This window comes from Pristiophorus japonicus, chromosome 9 (assembly GCF_044704955.1).
Source record: "Pristiophorus japonicus isolate sPriJap1 chromosome 9, sPriJap1.hap1, whole genome shotgun sequence".
Lineage (NCBI taxonomy): Eukaryota > Metazoa > Chordata > Chondrichthyes > Pristiophoridae > Pristiophorus > Pristiophorus japonicus.
The window spans coordinates 100,767,860-100,787,122 of record NC_091985.1 but is presented as its reverse complement, the minus strand read 5'-3'; the positions used below and the strand labels follow the sequence as shown (position 1 = coordinate 100,787,122).

The 19,263-nt window shown below is 44.1% G+C and overlaps 1 protein-coding gene across 8 annotated transcripts in view; it reads right to left on the bottom strand.

The window, feature by feature from the left end:
• sanbr (SANT and BTB domain regulator of CSR) overlaps positions 1–19,263 on the bottom strand; it is a 163,910-nt gene that overhangs the window by 27,797 nt on the left and 116,850 nt on the right. For all 8 annotated transcript variants that reach the window (XM_070889628.1, XM_070889633.1, XM_070889634.1 and 5 more), the window contains 3 exons: positions 8,413–8,486; positions 7,195–7,286; positions 3,712–3,803 (listed from right to left, as the gene is read on the bottom strand). In XM_070889628.1, coding sequence (XP_070745729.1) covers positions 3,712–3,803; positions 7,195–7,286; positions 8,413–8,486 — 258 coding nt within the window. The remainder of the gene's footprint in view (positions 1–3,711; positions 3,804–7,194; positions 7,287–8,412; positions 8,487–19,263) is intronic.

The following is a 19,263-nucleotide window of genomic DNA, read 5'->3' as shown; positions in this document are numbered from 1 at the left end:
GGAAGCAAGTCTTTCTCGATTCCGAGGGACTGCCTATGATGACTGGCAGATGGTTCAAAGGGGAGACTTTTGATGCATGAGTAAGAATCTATGAAGGTTTTTCACTTCACTGTCTCCAACAGGGTGAGGTTCTTGGAAATACCAACTTCAGTGATGTGAAGAAGTTGGTGTTTACAGAAGCTACAGAAAGTGTCATTGGGCCAGGAAAGTGTCGTCTTAATTCTTGTAGTCCCAAAAACCATAGGGGTGGAGATTTCTGTCTGGTCCATCACTACTTCTATCCTGAAAGATAAGCTCAAGATGGTAAAACTTCCACAAATGGAAGCTTAACCCACAGCTGTCAATCTCAAGGATGTGAATGAACGAAAGTTCCATTCACAGTGAGTGCAGGAGCTGCGCTATGCAGAATATCATTTTCAGAATGAATTTTTGATCCATTTATAACCTACCATTACTTAACTAGGTGGCTTAATTGATTGTGCATTTTTTTCCACAAACAAGCTATTACTCAAGAACAATAAATATTCTGAATGACAACTTCTTCTCAATATTCATCAGGGAAGACCCAAGCAACATGCCTGCTCCAAATAGTTAACCAAGGCAGAATTCATGACTTTGATATAAATAACATGGAAATCCAAGGCAGGATTAAAGGAGTCAAAGCAAAAAAATTCTCAATACATGATACTTACCTAGAATGCTGATAGAGATGAGGGAGGAGATTGGTGAAATAATGGCAATGAGGAGTCATTTGAAGATGCACCAGTTGATTGGAAATGAGGAATATTTTTTGCTCGTATTCAAAAAAGACAACACAGACACATGCAACTACAAAACCATTAGTCTTACTTCAGTTCCACGTTCCATAATGGAATTGATTATCTATACAAAAACATAGGGCACTATCAGGAAAGACTGAACTGGCTCTGGCTCTTTTTTCTAGAAAAGAGTAAAGACAAAGATGACATGATAGAGATCTATAAAATTATGAAGGGGTCAATAGGGTCGACGGGAGAAGATATTTCCACTTGTGGGGGAGTCCAAAGCTAGGACCTATAAAGATAGTCACTTAATAAATCCAACAGGAATTCAGGAGAAATCTCTTTACTCAGAGTTGTGAGAATGTAGAGTGATTGAAGTGAATAGCATAGATGCATTTAAAGGGAAACTAGATAAGCACATGAAGGAGAAAGGAATAGAAGGATATGATGGTAGGTCAGGATGAAGTAAGGTAGGAGAAGGCTCATGTGTCACAAACACCGGCATAGACCTGTTGGTCTGAATGGCCTGTTTCTGTGCTATAAAATCTATGTAAATTACATTACTATTTGGCATTGAGACAATGTTAAAAAGGTATATAATTTATACACACAGCTGAATATCTAAAATAGACATTGACAAAAGTAGTAACCAATATTGACATCAGGCATTCCCAGCTTAGGTATGACACGAGGTAAGACCCTTAAAAATAAGCAGGAAAAGAAGCTATTCTACACAGTTAAGGCTGCATTTAAACCCTTACAGGTAGAGCGTCCAAAGGCCGTTCCAGATTTTGTGTATTTCCGGATTTTGGAACATCTTTCCGAAGTCCCGAATCCGGAAATGCCTGGGCCAAGGCAAGTGTGCTGCGGCGGCAGGGAGGTGGGGGACAGCGGTGGAGTCCGGCCGGGGGAGGGTCTGGGGCACTGTTGAGGGTCGGCAGAGGGTCTGAGGCAGCGGGTCTGGAATGGCGGCAGAGGGTTTGGATCGGCGGCAGAGAGGCAGCGGAGGATCTGGGGTAGTGGCAGAGGGTCCGGGGCGGAGGGTGTGTGTGGCAGGTCAGCGGCGGAGGGTCAGTCAGTGGGTCCGGGTTTGGCAGCCGGGAAAAACCTCTGTTGAAGATCTGCAAAAAAGGCAAGTTAAAGTTTTATTTTTTAATTATTTTTCAGCGATTTAGTAAATAATGGTTTTGTGAATTTTAATTTTTGCAATTTTGGGGGATGTTTTCCCCCCCTTCCTAGGCCCAGATCACAGCGGTAATCAGTTTAAAAAAAATGTCCGGATTTCAGAACATTTTTCCGGATTCCGGACGATCCCTCCACGGATCAGCGCGATGTCCGGATTTCAGAACCTTTCCGAATTTTGGAACTCCGGATTTCGGACACTCAACCTATATTTTAGTCGTCGTCGTCTTCTTCTTCCTTACAGTAGTAGCAAAACAAATCAAATGCCAATATCTAAGTCAGATATCCAGGCCAAAGCTTCTGGTGTAACAGCATGAATATCTTGTAGGCTGCCTGAGAATTTCCTGAGGGCAGTGCTCAATGATGTGATCCAGGGTCTGATTAGGCGCTCCACAGTTGCATAATGGGGATGCTTTAATCTTCCATCTACGGAGAAGATGGCAGCATCTATCATGACCAGTCCTGAGGCGGTTGATGGTTGTCCACTGTTTACAAGAAAGATTTGATCCTTCAAGTTGTACTATGGGGTCCTCTAGAAGGAATCCATTCCGTATAAGAACATAAGAAATAGGAGCAGGAGTAGGCCATTCGGCCCCTCAAGCCTGCTCCGCCATTCAATATGATCATGGCTGATCCGATCATGGACTCAGGTCTACTTCCCCGCCCACTCTCCATAACCCCTTATTCCCTTATCGTTTAAGAAACTGTCTATTTCTGTCTTAAATTTATTCAATGTTCCAGCTTCCACAGCTCCCTGAGGCAGCAAATTCCACAGATCCACAATCCTCAGAAGAAATTCTCCTCATCTCAGTTTTAAATGGGCAGCCCCTTAATCTAAGATTATGCCCTCTAGTTCTAGTCTCCCCTATCAGTGGAAACATCCTCTCTGCATCCACCTTGTCAAGCCCCCTCATAATCTTATATGTTTTGATTAGATTACCTTTCTTCTGAATTCCAATGAGTAGAGGCCCAACCTACTCAATCTTTCCTCATAAGTCAACCTCCTCATCTCCGGAATGAACCTAGTGAACCTTCTCTGAACTGCCTCCAAAGTAAGTATATCCTTTCGTAAATATGGAAACCAAAACTGCACCCAGTATTCCAGGTGTGGCCTCACCAATACCCTGTGCAACTGTAGCAGGACTTCCCTGCTTTTATACTCCATCCCCTTTGCAATAAAGGCCAAGATTCCATTGTCATGTTACAGTTCTTCCAAGCATTTCACCATCAGTCATCAAGGCTGAGGGAGATCGCTGAAGGGCTTCGGCGACGATCCAAAAGGGCCTTCTAGATTTGAGACGGGTTGGTGGTAGGTTGTTCAAGTCGGCCTGGATCAGCATGTCTTCGCTAGTGTAGTGGTTGTATTCTCTGGAGACTGCATATTCGCAGCGTAGGTGTGATTTTGTGGACAACCATCAACCGCCTCAGAACTGATCATGAAAGCACCCCATCATGGTGTTGGCTGCCTGTATATTTTAGTAAAAAGGACACTGTGCTAAACCACCAACCTATCCATTTCCTATATACACAAGACTTAAAAACAGTAGATAACACAAAACAGAATTAATGTAGGCCATGAAATCACGTGAAGCTGAATGTAGAAATTTAATATGCAAAATATAATTACTTTTAAACATTCAGCCCAGCAGTTACTGTTCCTCAGTTTGAAAAAGTGAGCCATTAGAAAGCCATGGTTAAAAAGCTTTTAGACAGTAACTGCATTATGCGTATGCTTTATTTAAACCACATAGCAAGAAAACAGGTTTACCTTGTGTTTTGTGATGAATTATTCTGACGAGAAGTTGTTGGTTGACAGGCCTTAAGCTGAGACTCCAATCTGGAATAAATGCCACCAGCAAACTGTAAAAATGAAGTATACATTAAATTAAGGTAGAGGCTTATGTAGTCATAGTATTTACAACACAGAAATAGGCCATTTGGCCCAACAGGTCCATGTTGGTGTTTGTGCTCAACATGAGCCTACTCCCACCTTTCTTCATCTAACCCCATCAACATGTTCCTTTCTACCTCATGTGTTTATCTAGCTTCCCATAAAATGCATCTATGCTAGTCGCCTCAACTACTCCTTGTGTTAACGAGTTCCACATTCTAACCACTCTCTAGGTAAAGAAGTTTCTCCTGTTATTATTGACTATCTTATATTTATGGCCCTTAGTTCTGGTCTCCCCTGCAAGTGGAAACATTTTCTCTACATCTACTCTATCAAACCCTTTCATAATCTTAACCTCTATCAGGTCACCTCTCAGTCTTCTCTTCTAGAGAATAGAGCCCCAGCCGGTTCTATCTTTCCTGATGGGTATAAGCTCTCAGTTCTGGTATCATCCTAGTAAATCATTTTTGCACCTTTTCCAGGGCCTCTATATCCTTCTTATGATATGGAGACTAGAACTGTTCACAGTACTCCAAGTGTGCTATGTTGAAAGCACATCTTCCCAGCTTACAGTATCAATGTTAAAGGTTTTCAAGTCCCAGTGGCCTTAAAGCATCTGCACGTTCTTCATACAAGAGATCCTTTGGAATATGCAAATTTTCCTATTTGAAATAGATGACCAAGTCACTGGAGACACCTATGTTTGAGAAGTGTTAGTAGAGCTTGCAACTTATCTTCCTCAAGTACTTCAATGTCTGGAACTTCATCTTCACATTTGATACTTAAAATGCAGTGTTTAACTTTCTCTCATGCCTGCTATAGGTGGTCCAGGTCTCACTGCCGTACAGCAGTGTGATTGGGATGCTTGTTTGGTAGACCCTGTGTTAATTTCCTATATTACACACACACATAGTCAATTGGTTGAATGTGGTTTCTGCAATTCCGATTTGAGGATTTAGTTTGTCATTTAAAGATAAGTTAACCAATACAGTTGATCCTGTAACTGGTGTTAGCTATTGAAACTTTTGGTGCAGTGAACACACCTTGTGCCATTAGCTTGGACTTCTTTAGACTGATGGTTAGTCCAAATTCATTGCAAGCTAGTGAAATGCTATTGCAAAGTTGTTTAAGCTCCACTTCATTGTATGCCACATGCACTGCATCATCAGCAGAAAGATGTTCTCTTAAGAGGTGTTTTGTGTGAGGACAACCTTATCTACATGCATTTTCTACCAAAATGGATTCTTATTATTACCACTTCCTAGTTTCTTACATATGATAATCGTTATAACTATTGTTTTGGAATATAGACAAGTAAAATGATCTGAATATTAAAAACTATCAGAAAGATTTGTAATAGAACTCAAAAGTAAATATTTTTTAATTATAAGAAACTATGCAAATAGTGGCAAAAAATTTGCTAATTTTTATTCAGTTTAAAAGTTGGATCTATTAATGTGTATAGATGGGTTTATAAACATTGTTATCAATATTAACAGGGATTCATTTGATTAGGATTTCTCCCCCCTCAAATAATGATGAACCATACTGCAATTACTGATATGCTCCTCGATGGTTTAGCAAGTTTATCCAATGAGCAGCTAAACCTAGCAGTTCCCAAGTTCGATTCATGACTGGGGCAGCAGTTGGCGCAATTCAACTGGCCTCAGCACAGCTGGATTAGAAGGGGGAAAATCAACCAGATTTGCTGTTCCCAATTGCTATCCTCTGCTGTAAACTGTATGCGAGGCTGTCGGTTGATGATAGGATTGGTCTCAGCTCTGAAGTCTCCTGCAGTACTTCCTGCACAACTGAATAATGAACAATTACCAGAGGTAACAGAGGGAACCTGGCAGTCAATGCTTTCATGAGGGGAAAAAAATTGGCAAGAGTAAAATTGATCACTCACACTGCAGATTTATTGAGATTCTGATTATGCTGTCCAGGAGATTAAAAAAAAACTAATAGTGGATTAATGTAACGCTGAGAAATTGTTTATACACTAAGAAATTATGTGGGATAGGACGTTAGGTGGGATCTGGCAGTAACAATTGGCCATCTCATCTATAAAAGCTGTGAAGAATGACTGAAAAGAAACAGGACTATGGAAATTTATGGCGTTTAGTGCGATGTGACAAGACAAGATAAAAATAAGAGGAATCCATTAGATATGATAATCGGCATCACGTGGGTGGTCAAGCCTACTTATGCTCTTATTATTGTTACTGACAAGGAGGCGAGGTTAGAATTCAGTCAGTCTTCAAAGACTCATCTTTCTTTGCTCTTTTCTTAAAAATGTGCTCAACCGGTCTTCCACCAACTTAAGTTGCTGTTCCATTAATGGAAACCAAATTTTAAAGCTTATCCCAGGTGACTTACATTGCATAGATGAATTTCTTGGATAACATGTAAAGCTGAATGCACCATGAAGCAGATTTTTCTCTTTTCAAAATTTACTTGCAAGTCAGGAAGAAGACCTGGTAAAAACCCTTTGAAATTATCTGGTCATTAATCTGTATCTGCCACTTGAAAACATGTCCATCAAGTGTCTAAACAATAGGTTCCGACAAATCCCCTGGGAGGACAGACGCACCAACATCAGCGTCCTCAGCCAGGCCAACATCCCCAGCATTGAAGCACTGACCACACTTGATCAGCTCCACTGGGCGGGCCACAATGTTCGCATGCCTGACACACGACTCCCAAAGCAAGCACTCTACTCAGAACTCCTTCACGGCAAACGAGCCAAAGGTGAGCAGAGGAAACGTTACAAGGACACCCTCAAAGCCTCCCTGATAAAGTGCAACATCCCCACTGACGCCTGGGAGTCCCTGACCAAAGACCACTCAAAATGGAGGAAGTGCATCCAGGAGGGCGCTGAGCACCCCGAGTCTCATCGCCGAGAGCGTGCAGAAATCAAGCGCAGGCAGCAGAAAGAGCTTGCGGCAAACCTGTCCCACCCTCCCTTACCCTCAACGACTATCTGTCCCACCTGTGACAGGGACTGTGGCTCTCATATTGGACTGTTCAGCCATTTAAGAATTCATTTTAAGAGTGGAAGCAAGTCCTCCTTGATTCCGAGGGACTGCCTATGATGATGAAACAATAGGTTGCAACAATTTGATCCTTTGCTTCACCACCCCCCAACCCAAAATACATTTTTCTAATAAGATGAGTCCATGTACAGATAGCCACAAGTCAAATTTATAGGAAATTTTACTGATACAAGAGAAAACCATTAAGCCATACAAATCTTGAGATTTTTTTGCATTTAATTTCACAAATTGATTAACAGATGGACATTTAGGTTCAGACATCAACTTTTACTTTATTGGAGATCCTAACAGAAAACCAACTCGCCTCTTTTCCTTCTTTTGCCTTGGTATGATCAATTTTTTCGCCAAACCTTATTTTAGTCAGATGTCCAATTATTTCAACCATTCTTCGTTGATCTGAAAGTTAAAACCTGCATTAACTTCAAAAAAATTGATACTGCAATACTTTCTATAAATGTTGTAACTACAAATAATTATAGTTAAATAGAAAACATAAGGAAAATGTTCCACTTTGATGCTGTGCATATTGGGAAATTGTGCACCATCAGACTGAAAGTTATGAGCTGGGGATGCACAGTTTTCTGACATGTGCTTCTGGCACATGGTGGGATAGTCAAAACTAAAATTTCCCCACATATTTTAAAACTATTTCTGCATTATCCAGCAAAACAGGATTTCTACTGCTAAAGGCAACCATCTTGTAATTTATAAAAAGGCACAGATTTTCCAGCAATAATTACGGCGAGGCCACCAGCGTTAATGTTATCATGGGGTAAATCGGACAGCCATGTCTGGCGTCCGCATATGCGCAGTTAAATGTGGAAATCTAGAAGTTGCTGTCAGAAATACACCGGTCCTCCACAGGGTGTGCTGTTGCAGCCCTCGCTTACAGACTCGGTAAGGAAATGACTGACACGGCATGAACTTGGAGTACTTACCCAAGAGTTCTGCACTAAAGGCTGCTGAAAAAGTTAGGGCTGGTGTATTCAGGAGTAAATGAGTTTTTAATGGCGTGATAATTACTGAACAACCCCTCTGGTCCTGAAAAAATTATTTTATAAGTGTGGAGTCTCATTCTCTCAGAAGACAATTAGTATTACAAACTGAAAAAATTAAATTTTGCACTTTTTCTGTCTTTTTTTATATCTCTCCCTTAATCCCATCTGTATTTTCCAATCTTTACTTTGCTTTTTGTACATCATTCAAATCTATTTGATATTTCTTGCTTTATACTTCCTGGTTTGGACTCTGAGCATTCTTCAATCTGATTGGTTGAGGAGTCTCTATGTTTTTTGCCTACTCACAGACCCCACAGATCCCTTGTGGAGAGAGCCGCGCTGAAACAGATGCCGGATTAGAGGAAATCTAGGCTAAGAAGCTGCAAAAAGTCTGTGGGCAGCTATAAGCGAGGTAAATGGTGAGTGCCGTTCCTTCGTCACTGACAGCAAAATCCAGGCCATTATATTATTCATATCTAATAATATATTGATCTTAGCTATTTACTATACATCAGTTGATGTACCTTCCTCTCTTTGAGCGTCCTGGTTAAATCGCATTGAGCGACTGCTGTCCCACTTGCTTTTCTGAAAACATACACTAACACAAGAAGATATTGAGTTACATCACTGGACATGTTAAAATATCTGTATTATTTTATCATGAACAGATAATAAAAGGCCATTTCTTCCCAAAGTACTCAAAATCACAGAAATGTAAGTTTAATATCGTCTTCATTGAACATCCTTTTAAAACTTCTTTAGGTGCTAATGAATTGGTTTCTCCCCATATTGGTCTTTACACAAGACTTTGTCAAAAGGACTGAGGAGCAGATGCAGCACAGTGGGAATGATGCACACGACAAACTGCAGGCACCTGAATTCAAAAGAGAAACTGGTGTGTGAGAAAAATTACATTTTAAAATAATCATACTGCAGGTAGGCAATTCAATATTCTCTCTCATTTGCTTATCCAGTACATAGAAAATATCAAAATCTTAAAATGGACAAGATGGGTAACACTTTGGGCTCAATTTTCCCCAATGCCGTTTTTTGCACATTGCAAGAGTTCCGCCCGTTTTTTTTTGCCCCGACTACTTCAACAAAATAACTATCAAGTTTCCCAGTTCTATTTTTTTGAAATTGGCACCGAGCAGCCTGTCCTTTAGCTTCGGGGGGCTAGAGCCTAATGTCTGCGCCAAAAAAACAATGCGCATGCGCAAAAAAAAAGGGAAGTTTTTGACATGACTGCTATGGGCGCATATAACCAGGACAGTTCCCGGTCTGCATTCGGCCATTTTTAAAAAGCCAATTGTGTGTGAGAATTTTAATTCTCGTGGAAAAATCGGAGCTGCAATACAATATGCAACGTGGCTCAAGGACCAAGAATTTCTTCCAGGATGAAGTGGAAGCACTAGTTACTGTGATTGAGGCCAGATGGCACGAGCTGGACACCAGCAGAGGTCACATAAAAGTTTCACCAAAAGAAATGAAGAAACGCTGGAACCAACTTGCAGAAGATTATTGTGCAATGGTGACCAACCCGAGGTCTGGAGGCCAGTGCAAAAAGTGGCAGGACCTTGGTCAAGTAGTTAGTGTAAGTAATATTTTCATTTATTCAATGGAATTGCAATTGTAAATGTCCCATCCAGCAGAAAGACACCCTCCCTAACAAGTTATCTTTTCATCTTTGCAGAGGAAGGTGACACACAACAAAAGGGAAAGAACTCGAACATGAGGAGGTCCAGCAAATCTGCACCAACTGACACCCTTGGAAGAAAGGGTCGCTGCTTTGATGGATCCTGCCTGGAGAAAAGCAACCACCACTGCACAAGCTGGGTCCACACTCGAGGGAGAGGGTAAGTTCTCCAAATTCCAGAGTCTGGCTTTGCTACATATTGAGTACTGCACGGGATAGCCAAGCTTCGGTTCATGGGGATGTCTCTGTTAGCTATGCTTCGGTTGATGCAATGTGCTATCATTCATCGTGGTCCTTCAAATGAGCCTGCTGCCTACGCTGTGTGAGCCTACTCATGCCACCCTGCCCCCTCCTCTGCTGCTAACCATTTGTCTGTTCTGTTATATTTTGCAGAACTTGATGCCAACCCTGATGAGGCTGAAGCTGAAGCAGAAGAAGATTCAGACATGGACGAGCCTGAAGAGGAAAACATCTTCCAATCCCACCTTCCAGACCAAGAGCATGGGGGTGGGGGGGGGGGAAGGTGATGGATGAAGCCCACACTGTTGTACTCACTCGAGGAGGTGCAGGTGCTGCCCAATGAAGTGCCAGGCTCTTTCCTGAGTGGTACGAGTGTTAGGACATTCCATGGTTTTTCACAGTCCGAGGCTCGGGATTCCATTGGGTGCAGCGAGGCACATCCTGAGCCCCACCGTCCCAGGCTGCAGGTCCCAGTGGGATGCAGCAAGGCACACCCAGCGTGAGGAGGGGAAGGAGAACTCTACAGCGCTCTCCTGAGGTGCAGGATCTAACAAATGTGGTTCAGATGATGGCAATGAGTGCAGAGAGCATTGACCTTACACTATCACTCCTGGACACCATCAGTGGGGTCGGTGATGAGGTATCGGGACTGTCAGAAGAAGTAACAACACTCTCACAAGAAATCGGAACACTGTCCGGGTACATGAGGGAGGGAATGTTGGAGGTAGTTGAGACACTGTCAGGCACGAGGGAGGGAAGGTCGGAGTTAGCTGCTGCAATAAGGGAACACGGCAGACCCTGCTCCCATTGACAGATTTAACTGTCATTCTCACTCCAATCCCCAGACCAGCCTCTGAAGGGGCCCAAGTCGGGCCTTCCACATTACTGCCTGCCCACGTCCCCCATCAAGAAGTGCGCATTACCCGAGATGTTCAAAATAATAAGCTTGGTACCAACCTGAAAAATGCTGCGCTACCGCCTGCGGGTAGGGGTGGAGTCACCAAGACCAAACGCAGCAGGCGGTCTTAGAATAAGGTGGAGGAGAGATGGGTGCAGCCTTTCTATGCTGTTGTTATTATTATTGTTGTTACTTTTATAACTGGTCTCAAATTACAAGTTTTTGGTAAGTTATGTAAATTTACAAATTTAAAAGTTTGTAAGTGATCTTAACTGAAAACTTTAAAGTTTGCTACAAGAATATTTTTATTAAAAGTTAAGTACAAACAAGTGTTTGTTAAACTTTTGAATAAAATATATTTTAAATTATAACTGAATCATTTCCATTACTTACACAACTTTTTTGAACTAAAGAATCATTTCCGTTATTTGTTCCATTAAAACAACACAGCATTACGGAACAGGTCCAAACAGTAAACATGGTCCATTTGGAATAGTTGCCGCTGAGCCTTCAAGCAGCAAAGCGTTCATGGATGAGCTGCTGGTGCAGGGCTCGAGCAATTGTTAAAGGGGCACGACAGCCCGTCCTCCTCCGCTGTCGTGCTCCGGGTTGAGGTAGTTGTATGGCTTCCTCGTTCTCCTCCTCCTCATCATCTGCATCTTCCTCATCATTATCAGCCACTCTCAAGTAGGATGAACGCATCATGGGTGATCCCAGGGTATCTCGCATCAACTGACATGATGCGATGCATGTCGTCACACACAAGCTGCACATTAACAGAGTGGAAGATATTTCTGTTCCTGTCCACCTTGGAATCTTCCAAAAGGTGCTCGCAAGGCGATGTGGGTACAATCAATGCAGCCTCGTACCTTTGGGAAGCCAGCAATCCTGGAGAAGCCCACAGCCCTGTCATGCATTGCCTGGGTGATCATGGGGAACTTTATGTAGTCATTCCTCTGGGCATATAGTGCAGCAGTCACATGCCGAATGCAGATATGTGTTGCATGTTAAGAAATGGTGCACACATCCCCAGTTGTGGCCTGGAATGATCCAGATGCATAGAATGAAAGTGCAGCTGTGACCTTCACTTCAACTGACAAAGCAGTCCTTCTGACGCTTTTAGGTTGCAGGTCTGCTTTTACTAACTCACAGATCTGGGTTACAACTTCTTTGCGGAAACGCAGCCTTCTCACAGAGTCTGCATCACTCAGGTGCAGGTATGAATGCCTGTTTCGATATACCCGACATGGGTAAAGTCTCCTGCCCATCATCCTACGTGCTTGGAGGCTCCTCATGCGATGATGTCGAATCAATCGTCTCCTCCGCAGCACCATCATGCAGAAGGCTTGCATGAGGTCATCATCATCATAGGCGGTCCCTGAAATGAGGATGACTTGCCTCCACATCAAAAAAGGATGAGTTCACAGGTGTTTCAATGAAAGACCCGAACTACATCCTCAAGGGTGGAAGATGCCTGTGCGTGGACTTTTTTAACATGTGGTGGCCGCGAAGTATGGCACTGTCAGTATTACCCCCATGATTAAATTGTACCTTTGCAAGAAGCTCAAAACAGCAGAACAAACATCTTTGTTTTCTCTCTCCCAAGGTCGACGCCCTAGTATGGACCACACCCAGGTCTGCGCATGCACCATTGGCTTGCTTAGAATGGGAAGCTAGGCATCCAAATGAGGACATTTGGGGCAAAGAAGTCTAATGCAATTCTTTAATTTTAGATTTTTTTTCAAAGTACCACCACCACCGACTGAACGTCGGCCGGCAGAATCGCTCCCTCGCCTGAACACAGCAACATCCCCCCAGGCTTTTTTTGATGCTGCTGCATTGTGTAAGGGTTCTCATCCCTTCAGTTCGGCTTCCACAACCCCCCGGGCTTCTTTTGAAGCCAAGCCCCGAGCCAGTGTCCAGGCGAGGGACCGATTCTGCCAGCCGTTGCTCCGACCCGAGCCCGGTTTGGAGACGTTCAGTGGTGGCATGGCACTTTGAAAAAAGATCCAAAATTGAAAAATTGCAGTAGACTTCCATTTTCTGAGTTTTAAGTTTGAAAAAAATTAAGCTTCATGATGCATATTTAATGCGTCCTTGACTCCCTCCAAAACTTCACATAAAAACAATGGCATCTTTCTGTGCCGATTTTTTAATGTGCGCTGGTTTTTCTTAAGTGCCCAGAAGGGTTTTTGGGAGTGGTCACATACACCGTCCTAGGAAAAATGTAAGTTGGCCAAACTTGCTTAAATGTGAAAAACTGGCGCAGACATCAGGTTACAATGACGCAAAAAAAAACTAACCTAAAAAAATCGTAACTAACTGAGTTACGTTGGCGCACAATCTTTGGGGAAACTTGTATATTTTAAATTTAGGCCAAAAAAACGGCGCAGACAACTGGGGAAAATTGGGCCAGCCCATGGACAGTTTGAAGGACAAAATTAGTTTCTCCAAGTACCTGCTTTCCAGTCAAGGGGAAATTTCATGAATGCATACTGCTGATGGGGTGCCTTGCCCACTGCCATTACAAAATCGGAGGCCATGATTTACTAATATATACAGCCAACAGGGGATCCTACCTACCAAGGTAGCTTGCTTTTGCAAAATTGGCCCTATAGAGTCCAAAGATATGGTTACAGAAGAAGTGATCGAGTTCTTTGACGAGGTGACAGATATGGTGGATGGGGAAAAAATGCAGTGGATGTGGTATACATGGACTTCCAGAAAACTTTTGAAAAGGTACCATCCAGGACACCACTGGAGAAGATTAAGGAGCACAGAATTAAGAGGAGGGTAGCAATTTGGATTAAAAACTGTTTAGAAGGGAGGAAACAGCAAGAGTTCAACTGCCAATTTATTGGAGTAAGCAAGTACCATGTCTGTGCATCATCACCAATTCAAATCCTGCTCAGAGGCGAGTGTTGTTGATGCTACTTGATCCAAAATTAGTAGTTTCATGCTGGGGGCAAATGGAGATTCTATTCCAAGATAAATCTGACTTCCTTTGCCACTATAAGTAAGAGGAACAAATTCACCTCTACATCAAGAATTATTTTCATTAAGGCTAGGTTGTTGCTGCAATTGGTGGATTTATTTAAAAGAATGATTATACCACATTTTATTAGCAACTTATTTTACTTTTCCATCGCCTCCACAAACAATGCACTTCGGAAAGAACGAGAATTGGTTCAATTGGTAACAAGACAATGGGCCCAAGTTTCCACATGATTTGCGCCTGATTTTTAGGAGCAACTGGTGGAGAACAGACTATCTTAGAAATCACAATTCTCCACATTTTTTTTTCTGCAGTTCTAGTCAGGTAGAACAGTTCTACTTTGGAACAGAATTTTTTCTTCAAAAGGGGGCGTGTCCAGCCACTGACGCCTGATTTCAAAGTTTCCACAGTGAAAACATACTCCAAACTAAAGTAGAATGGAGCAAGTGAAGATTTTTGTAGAACTGAAAAAACCTGTTCTACACATTAAAAAATCAGGCGCAGGTTACAAATTAGGCGTCCAGAACGAGGTGGGGGGGGGAGGGAAGTCATTAAATTCGCTAATAAATCCTTATTTATACTTCTACAAATATTATACAAATAAATCCAACCTGAATAAACATTTATGAGCAAAGAAAAGATTAAATAAACCATCTTCCTACCTGTGTGAAAGTGCTTCAGGCACGGAGAATGCTGCAGTCAGCCTGAGGCGCCCGTTCTTCCCGCGGGGGGGGGGGGGGGGGGGAGGAGGAGGCGCCCGTTCTTTCCCGCGCGGGGGGGGGGGGGGGGCCCGTTCTTCCCGCGGGGGGGGAGGGAGGGGAGTGGAGGCGCCCGTTCTTCCCGCCGGGGGGGGGGGGGGGAGAGAGGAGAGGAGCCACCCGTTCTTTCCCGCGAGGGGGGGGGGGAAGATGCCCGTTCTTTCCCGCGGGGGGGGGGAGGAGAGAGGGAGGAGAGGGAGGAGACAGTGAGAAGGCTGCAAGTGCTGATGGCAATGAGCTTTTATTAAAAAAATTTTCAAAAATTAAACAGCTACAAAGAACTACAAAAATGGCCGAGTGACAATGTTTTTTTCACACTGAGCATGCGCAAACGCTCCAACGCGCACGCGCAGCATTGCCGGCAGGAAAAAAACTAATTTAAATAGTACCCACCCCCTCCCACATACAAAATCGGCGCGAGTGTAGGCTCCGCCCCCCTGGGCGCTGCACCAGGCAGACAAGGAGGTGCAGAACGCTCCAGAATTGCGATTTTTTTTTTAGGCGCCGTTTTAGACGCAAAAAACGGGCGCCCAGCTCGGAGGGACGCCCGTTTTTTTATCGTGTGGAAACTTGGGTCCAATATAATGGTTGCAGCACTCTACAGGTCCCTGTTTGCAGCAAGGTCAAACAGTAATTTTTAGTAAATATGACATTTACATCACATCACTGCTATAAAGGTAGCTTGAAAGACAACATCCTTAATATTAGCTAGTGTAGTGGTTATGCTTTTGAATGCCTTTAGTTTTGCCTAGGGAAATGCCCCTTTCTTCGCCAAAGTCTGCAACCATGTTGTCACCTTCAAAATCCATGCTGCCCTTTCCCTTAACTCTCCAAATGATGACACCCTGCTCTACCTCCCCACCACCCTTCTCAATTCCTCCATTGTCACTTTGTTGTCAGACTGTTCATCTGACATCCAGTCTTAGATGAGCTGCAATTCCCTCCAGATAAACATTGGTAAGACAGAAGCCATTGTCTTTGGTTCCTACCACAAACTATAACCGTACCATTGATTCCATCTTCTTGCCCAGCGACTGTCTCAGGTGGAACCATGTATCCGCACCTTCAGTGTCATATTCAACGCTATATCCTATCAATCACAAAGGTGGTCTACTCCACCTCCTCAACATCACCCACTTCGTCACTGCCTCAGGATGTCTACAGCTGAAACCCTCATCTGTGCCTTGTCAACTCCAGACTCGATTATACCAATGCTCTTTTGGCTTGACTCTCATCCTCCATAAACTTCAGCTCGTCCAAAATTCTGCCCCACACAAAATCCTACTCACCTATTATCCCAGTTTTTGCTGGTCGACATTAGCTCCTGGTCTCTCAATGCCTCAAACTTAAAATTCCCATTCTTGTATATTAACCCTTTCGTGACCTTGCCACTCCCCATATCCTCCTATAGCTTACAATCCCTCCTTTCCCATTCCTGACTCTGGCCTCTTGTGCATTCCCCCCCACCCCCACCCAGCCAGTTTGCCCACCATTGGTGTCCATGCTCCCTCCCTTATCCCTTAGCCTCTTCACCTCTCTGTGGGTAGGGAACTTCAACATCCATCACCAAGAGTGGCTCGTTAGCACTGCTACTGACCGAGCTGGCAGAGTCCTAAAGGACATAGCTACCAGACTTGGCCTGTGGCAGGTGGTGAGAACCAACATGAGGGGAAAAAAACGACTTGACCTCGTCCTCACTAATCTACCTGTCGCAAATGCATCTATCCATGTCAGTATTGGTAGCAGTGACTACCGCACAGTGCTTGTAGAGATAAAGTCCATCTTCTCACTGAGTTCGTTGGTGAGGCGTGAGTCCGGGGTCGGAGGCCTATAAAAGGCCGCGAGAGGAGTCGGGAGTTCGTTGGTGAGGCGTGAGTCCGGGGTCGGAGGCCTATAAAAGGCCGCGAGAGGCGTCGGGAGCTCGTTGGTGAGGCGTGAGTCCGGGGTCGGAGGCCTATAAAAGGCCGCGAGAGGCGTCGGGAGTTTGTTGGTGAGGCGTACTTGTGCAGCTACAGGGAGAAGGCAAAAAAGAAGTAGAAAGAAACAGAAAGGTGACGTCACAGCCTAGGGGGTAAGTGATTGGCTGGTGATTGGTGAGTAGTTTTTTTTTTTCTTTTTATATTAGTCAGTAACTTTTAACATTGTTGTTGCCAATTTAAGTGTATCTAAGGGTTAAGTCATGGCAGGAGAGCTCGGTCGGGTGTTTTGCTCCTCCTGTACTATGTGGGAACTCAGGGACACTTCCGGTGTCCCTGATGACTACGTGTGCGGGAAGTGTATCCGCCTCGAGCTCCTGACGGTCCGCGTTGCGGAGCTGGAGATGAGGGTGGATTCACTCTGGAGCATCCACAATGCTGAGAATGACGTGAGTAGCACGTGTAGCGAGTTGGTCTTATCACAGGAGAAGGGTCCACAGCCAGATAGAGAATGGAAGACCAGCAGGAAGGAAGGTAGTGCAGGGGTCCCCTGTGGTCAGCCCCCTGCAAAACAGATACACCGCTTTGAGTACTGTTGGGGGGGATGACTCATCAGGGGAGGGCAGCAGCAGCCAAGTTCATGGCACCGTGGCTGGCTCTGTCGCACAGAAGGGCAGGAAAAAGAGTGGGAGAGCGATAGTGATAGGGGATTCAATGGTGAGGGGAATAGATAGGCGTTTCTGCGGCCGCAACCGAGACTCCAGGATGGTATGTTGCCTCCCTGGTGCAAGGGTCAAGGATGTCTCAGAGCGGGTGCAGGACATTCTGAAAAGGGAGGGAGAACAGCCAGTTGTCGTGGTGCACATTGGTACCAACGACATAGGTAAAAAAAGGGATGAGGTCCTACGAAACGAATTTAAGGAGCTAGGAGCTAAATTAAAAAGTAGGACCTCAAAAGTAGTAATCTCGGGATTGCTACCAGTGCCACGTGCTAGTCAGAGTAGGAATCGCAGATGAATACGTGGCTTGAGCAGTGGTGCAGCAGGGAGGGATTCAAATTCCTGGGGCATTGGAACCGGTTCTGGGGGAGGTGGGACCAGTACAAACCGGACGGTCTGCACCTGGGCAGGACCGGAACCAATGTCCTAGGGGGAGTGTTTGCTAATGCTGTTGGGGAGGAGTTAAACTAATATGGCAGGGGGATGGGAACCAATGCAGGGAGACAGAGGGAGACAAAAAGGAGGCAAAAGCAAAAGACAGAAAGGAGATGAGGAAAAGTGGAGGGCAGAGAAACCCAAGGCAAAGAACAAAAAGGGCCACTGTACAGCAAAATTCTAAAAGGACAAAGGGTGTTAAAAAAACAAGCCTGAAGGCTTTGTGTCTTAATGCAAGGAGTATCCGCAATAAGGTGGATGAATTAACTGTGCAAATAGATGTTAACAAATATGATGTGATTGGGATTACGGAGACGTGGCTCCAGGATGATCAGGGCTGGGAACTCAACATCCAGGGGTATTCAACATTCAGGAAGGATAGAATAAAAGGAAAGGAGGTGGGGTAGCATTGCTGGTTAAAGAGGAGATTAATGCAATAGTTAGGAAGGACATTAGCTTGGATGGTGTGGAATCTATATGGGTAGAGCTGCAGAACACCAAAGAGCAAAAAACGTTAGTGGGAGTTGTGTACAGACCTCCAAACAGTAGTAGTGATGTTGGGGAGGGTATCAAACAGGAAATTAGGGGTGCATGCAATAAAGGTGCAGCAGTTATAATGGGTGACTTTAATATGCACATAGATTGGGCGAGCCAAACTGGAAGCAATACGGTGGAGGAGGATTTCCTGGAGTGCATAAGGGATGGTTTTCTAGACCAATATGTCGAGGAACCAACTAGGGGGGAGGCCATCTTAGATTGGGTGTTGTGTAATGAGAGAGGATTAATTAGCAATCTCATTGTGCGAGGCCCCTTGGGGGAAGAGTGACCATAATATGGTGGAATTCTGCATTAGGATGGAGAATGAAACAGTTAATTCAAAGACCATGGTCCAGAACTTAAAGAAGGGTAACTTTGAAGGTATGAGGCGTGAATTGGCTAGGATAGATTGGCGAATGATACTTAAGGGGTTGACTGTGGATGGGCAATGGCAGACATTTAGAGACCGCATGGATGAACTACAACAATTGTACATTCCTGTCTGGCGTAAAAATAAAAAAGGGAAGGTGGCTCAACCGTGGCTATCAAGGGAAATCAGGGATAGTATTAAAGCCAAGGAAGTGGCATACAAATTGGCCAGAAATAGCAGTGAACCCGGGGACTGGGAGAAATTTTGAACTCAGCAAAGGAGGACAAAGGGTTCGATTAGGGCAGGGAAAATGGAGTACGAGAAGAAGCTTGCAGGGAACATTAAGGCGGATTGCAAAAGTTTCTATAGGTATGTAAAGAGAAAAAGGTTAGTAAAGACAAACGTAGGTCCCCTGCAGTCAGAATCAGGGGAAGTCATAACTGGGAACAAAGAAATGGCAGACCAATTGAACAAGTACTTTGATTCAGTATTCACTAAGGAGGACACCAACAACCTTCCGGATATAAAAGGGGTCAGAGGGTCTAGTAAGGAGGAGGAACTGAGGGAAATCCTTATTAGTCGGGAAATTGTGTTGGGGAAATTGATGGGATTGAAGGCCGATAAATCCCCAGGGCCTGATGGACTGCATCCCAGAGTACTTAAGGAGGTGGCCTTGGAAATAGTGGATGCATTGACAGTCATTTTCCAACATTCCATTGACTCTGGATCAGTTCCTATCGAGTGGAGGGTAGCCAATGTAACCCCACTTTTTAAAAAAGGAGGGAGAGAGAAAACAGGGAATTATAGACCG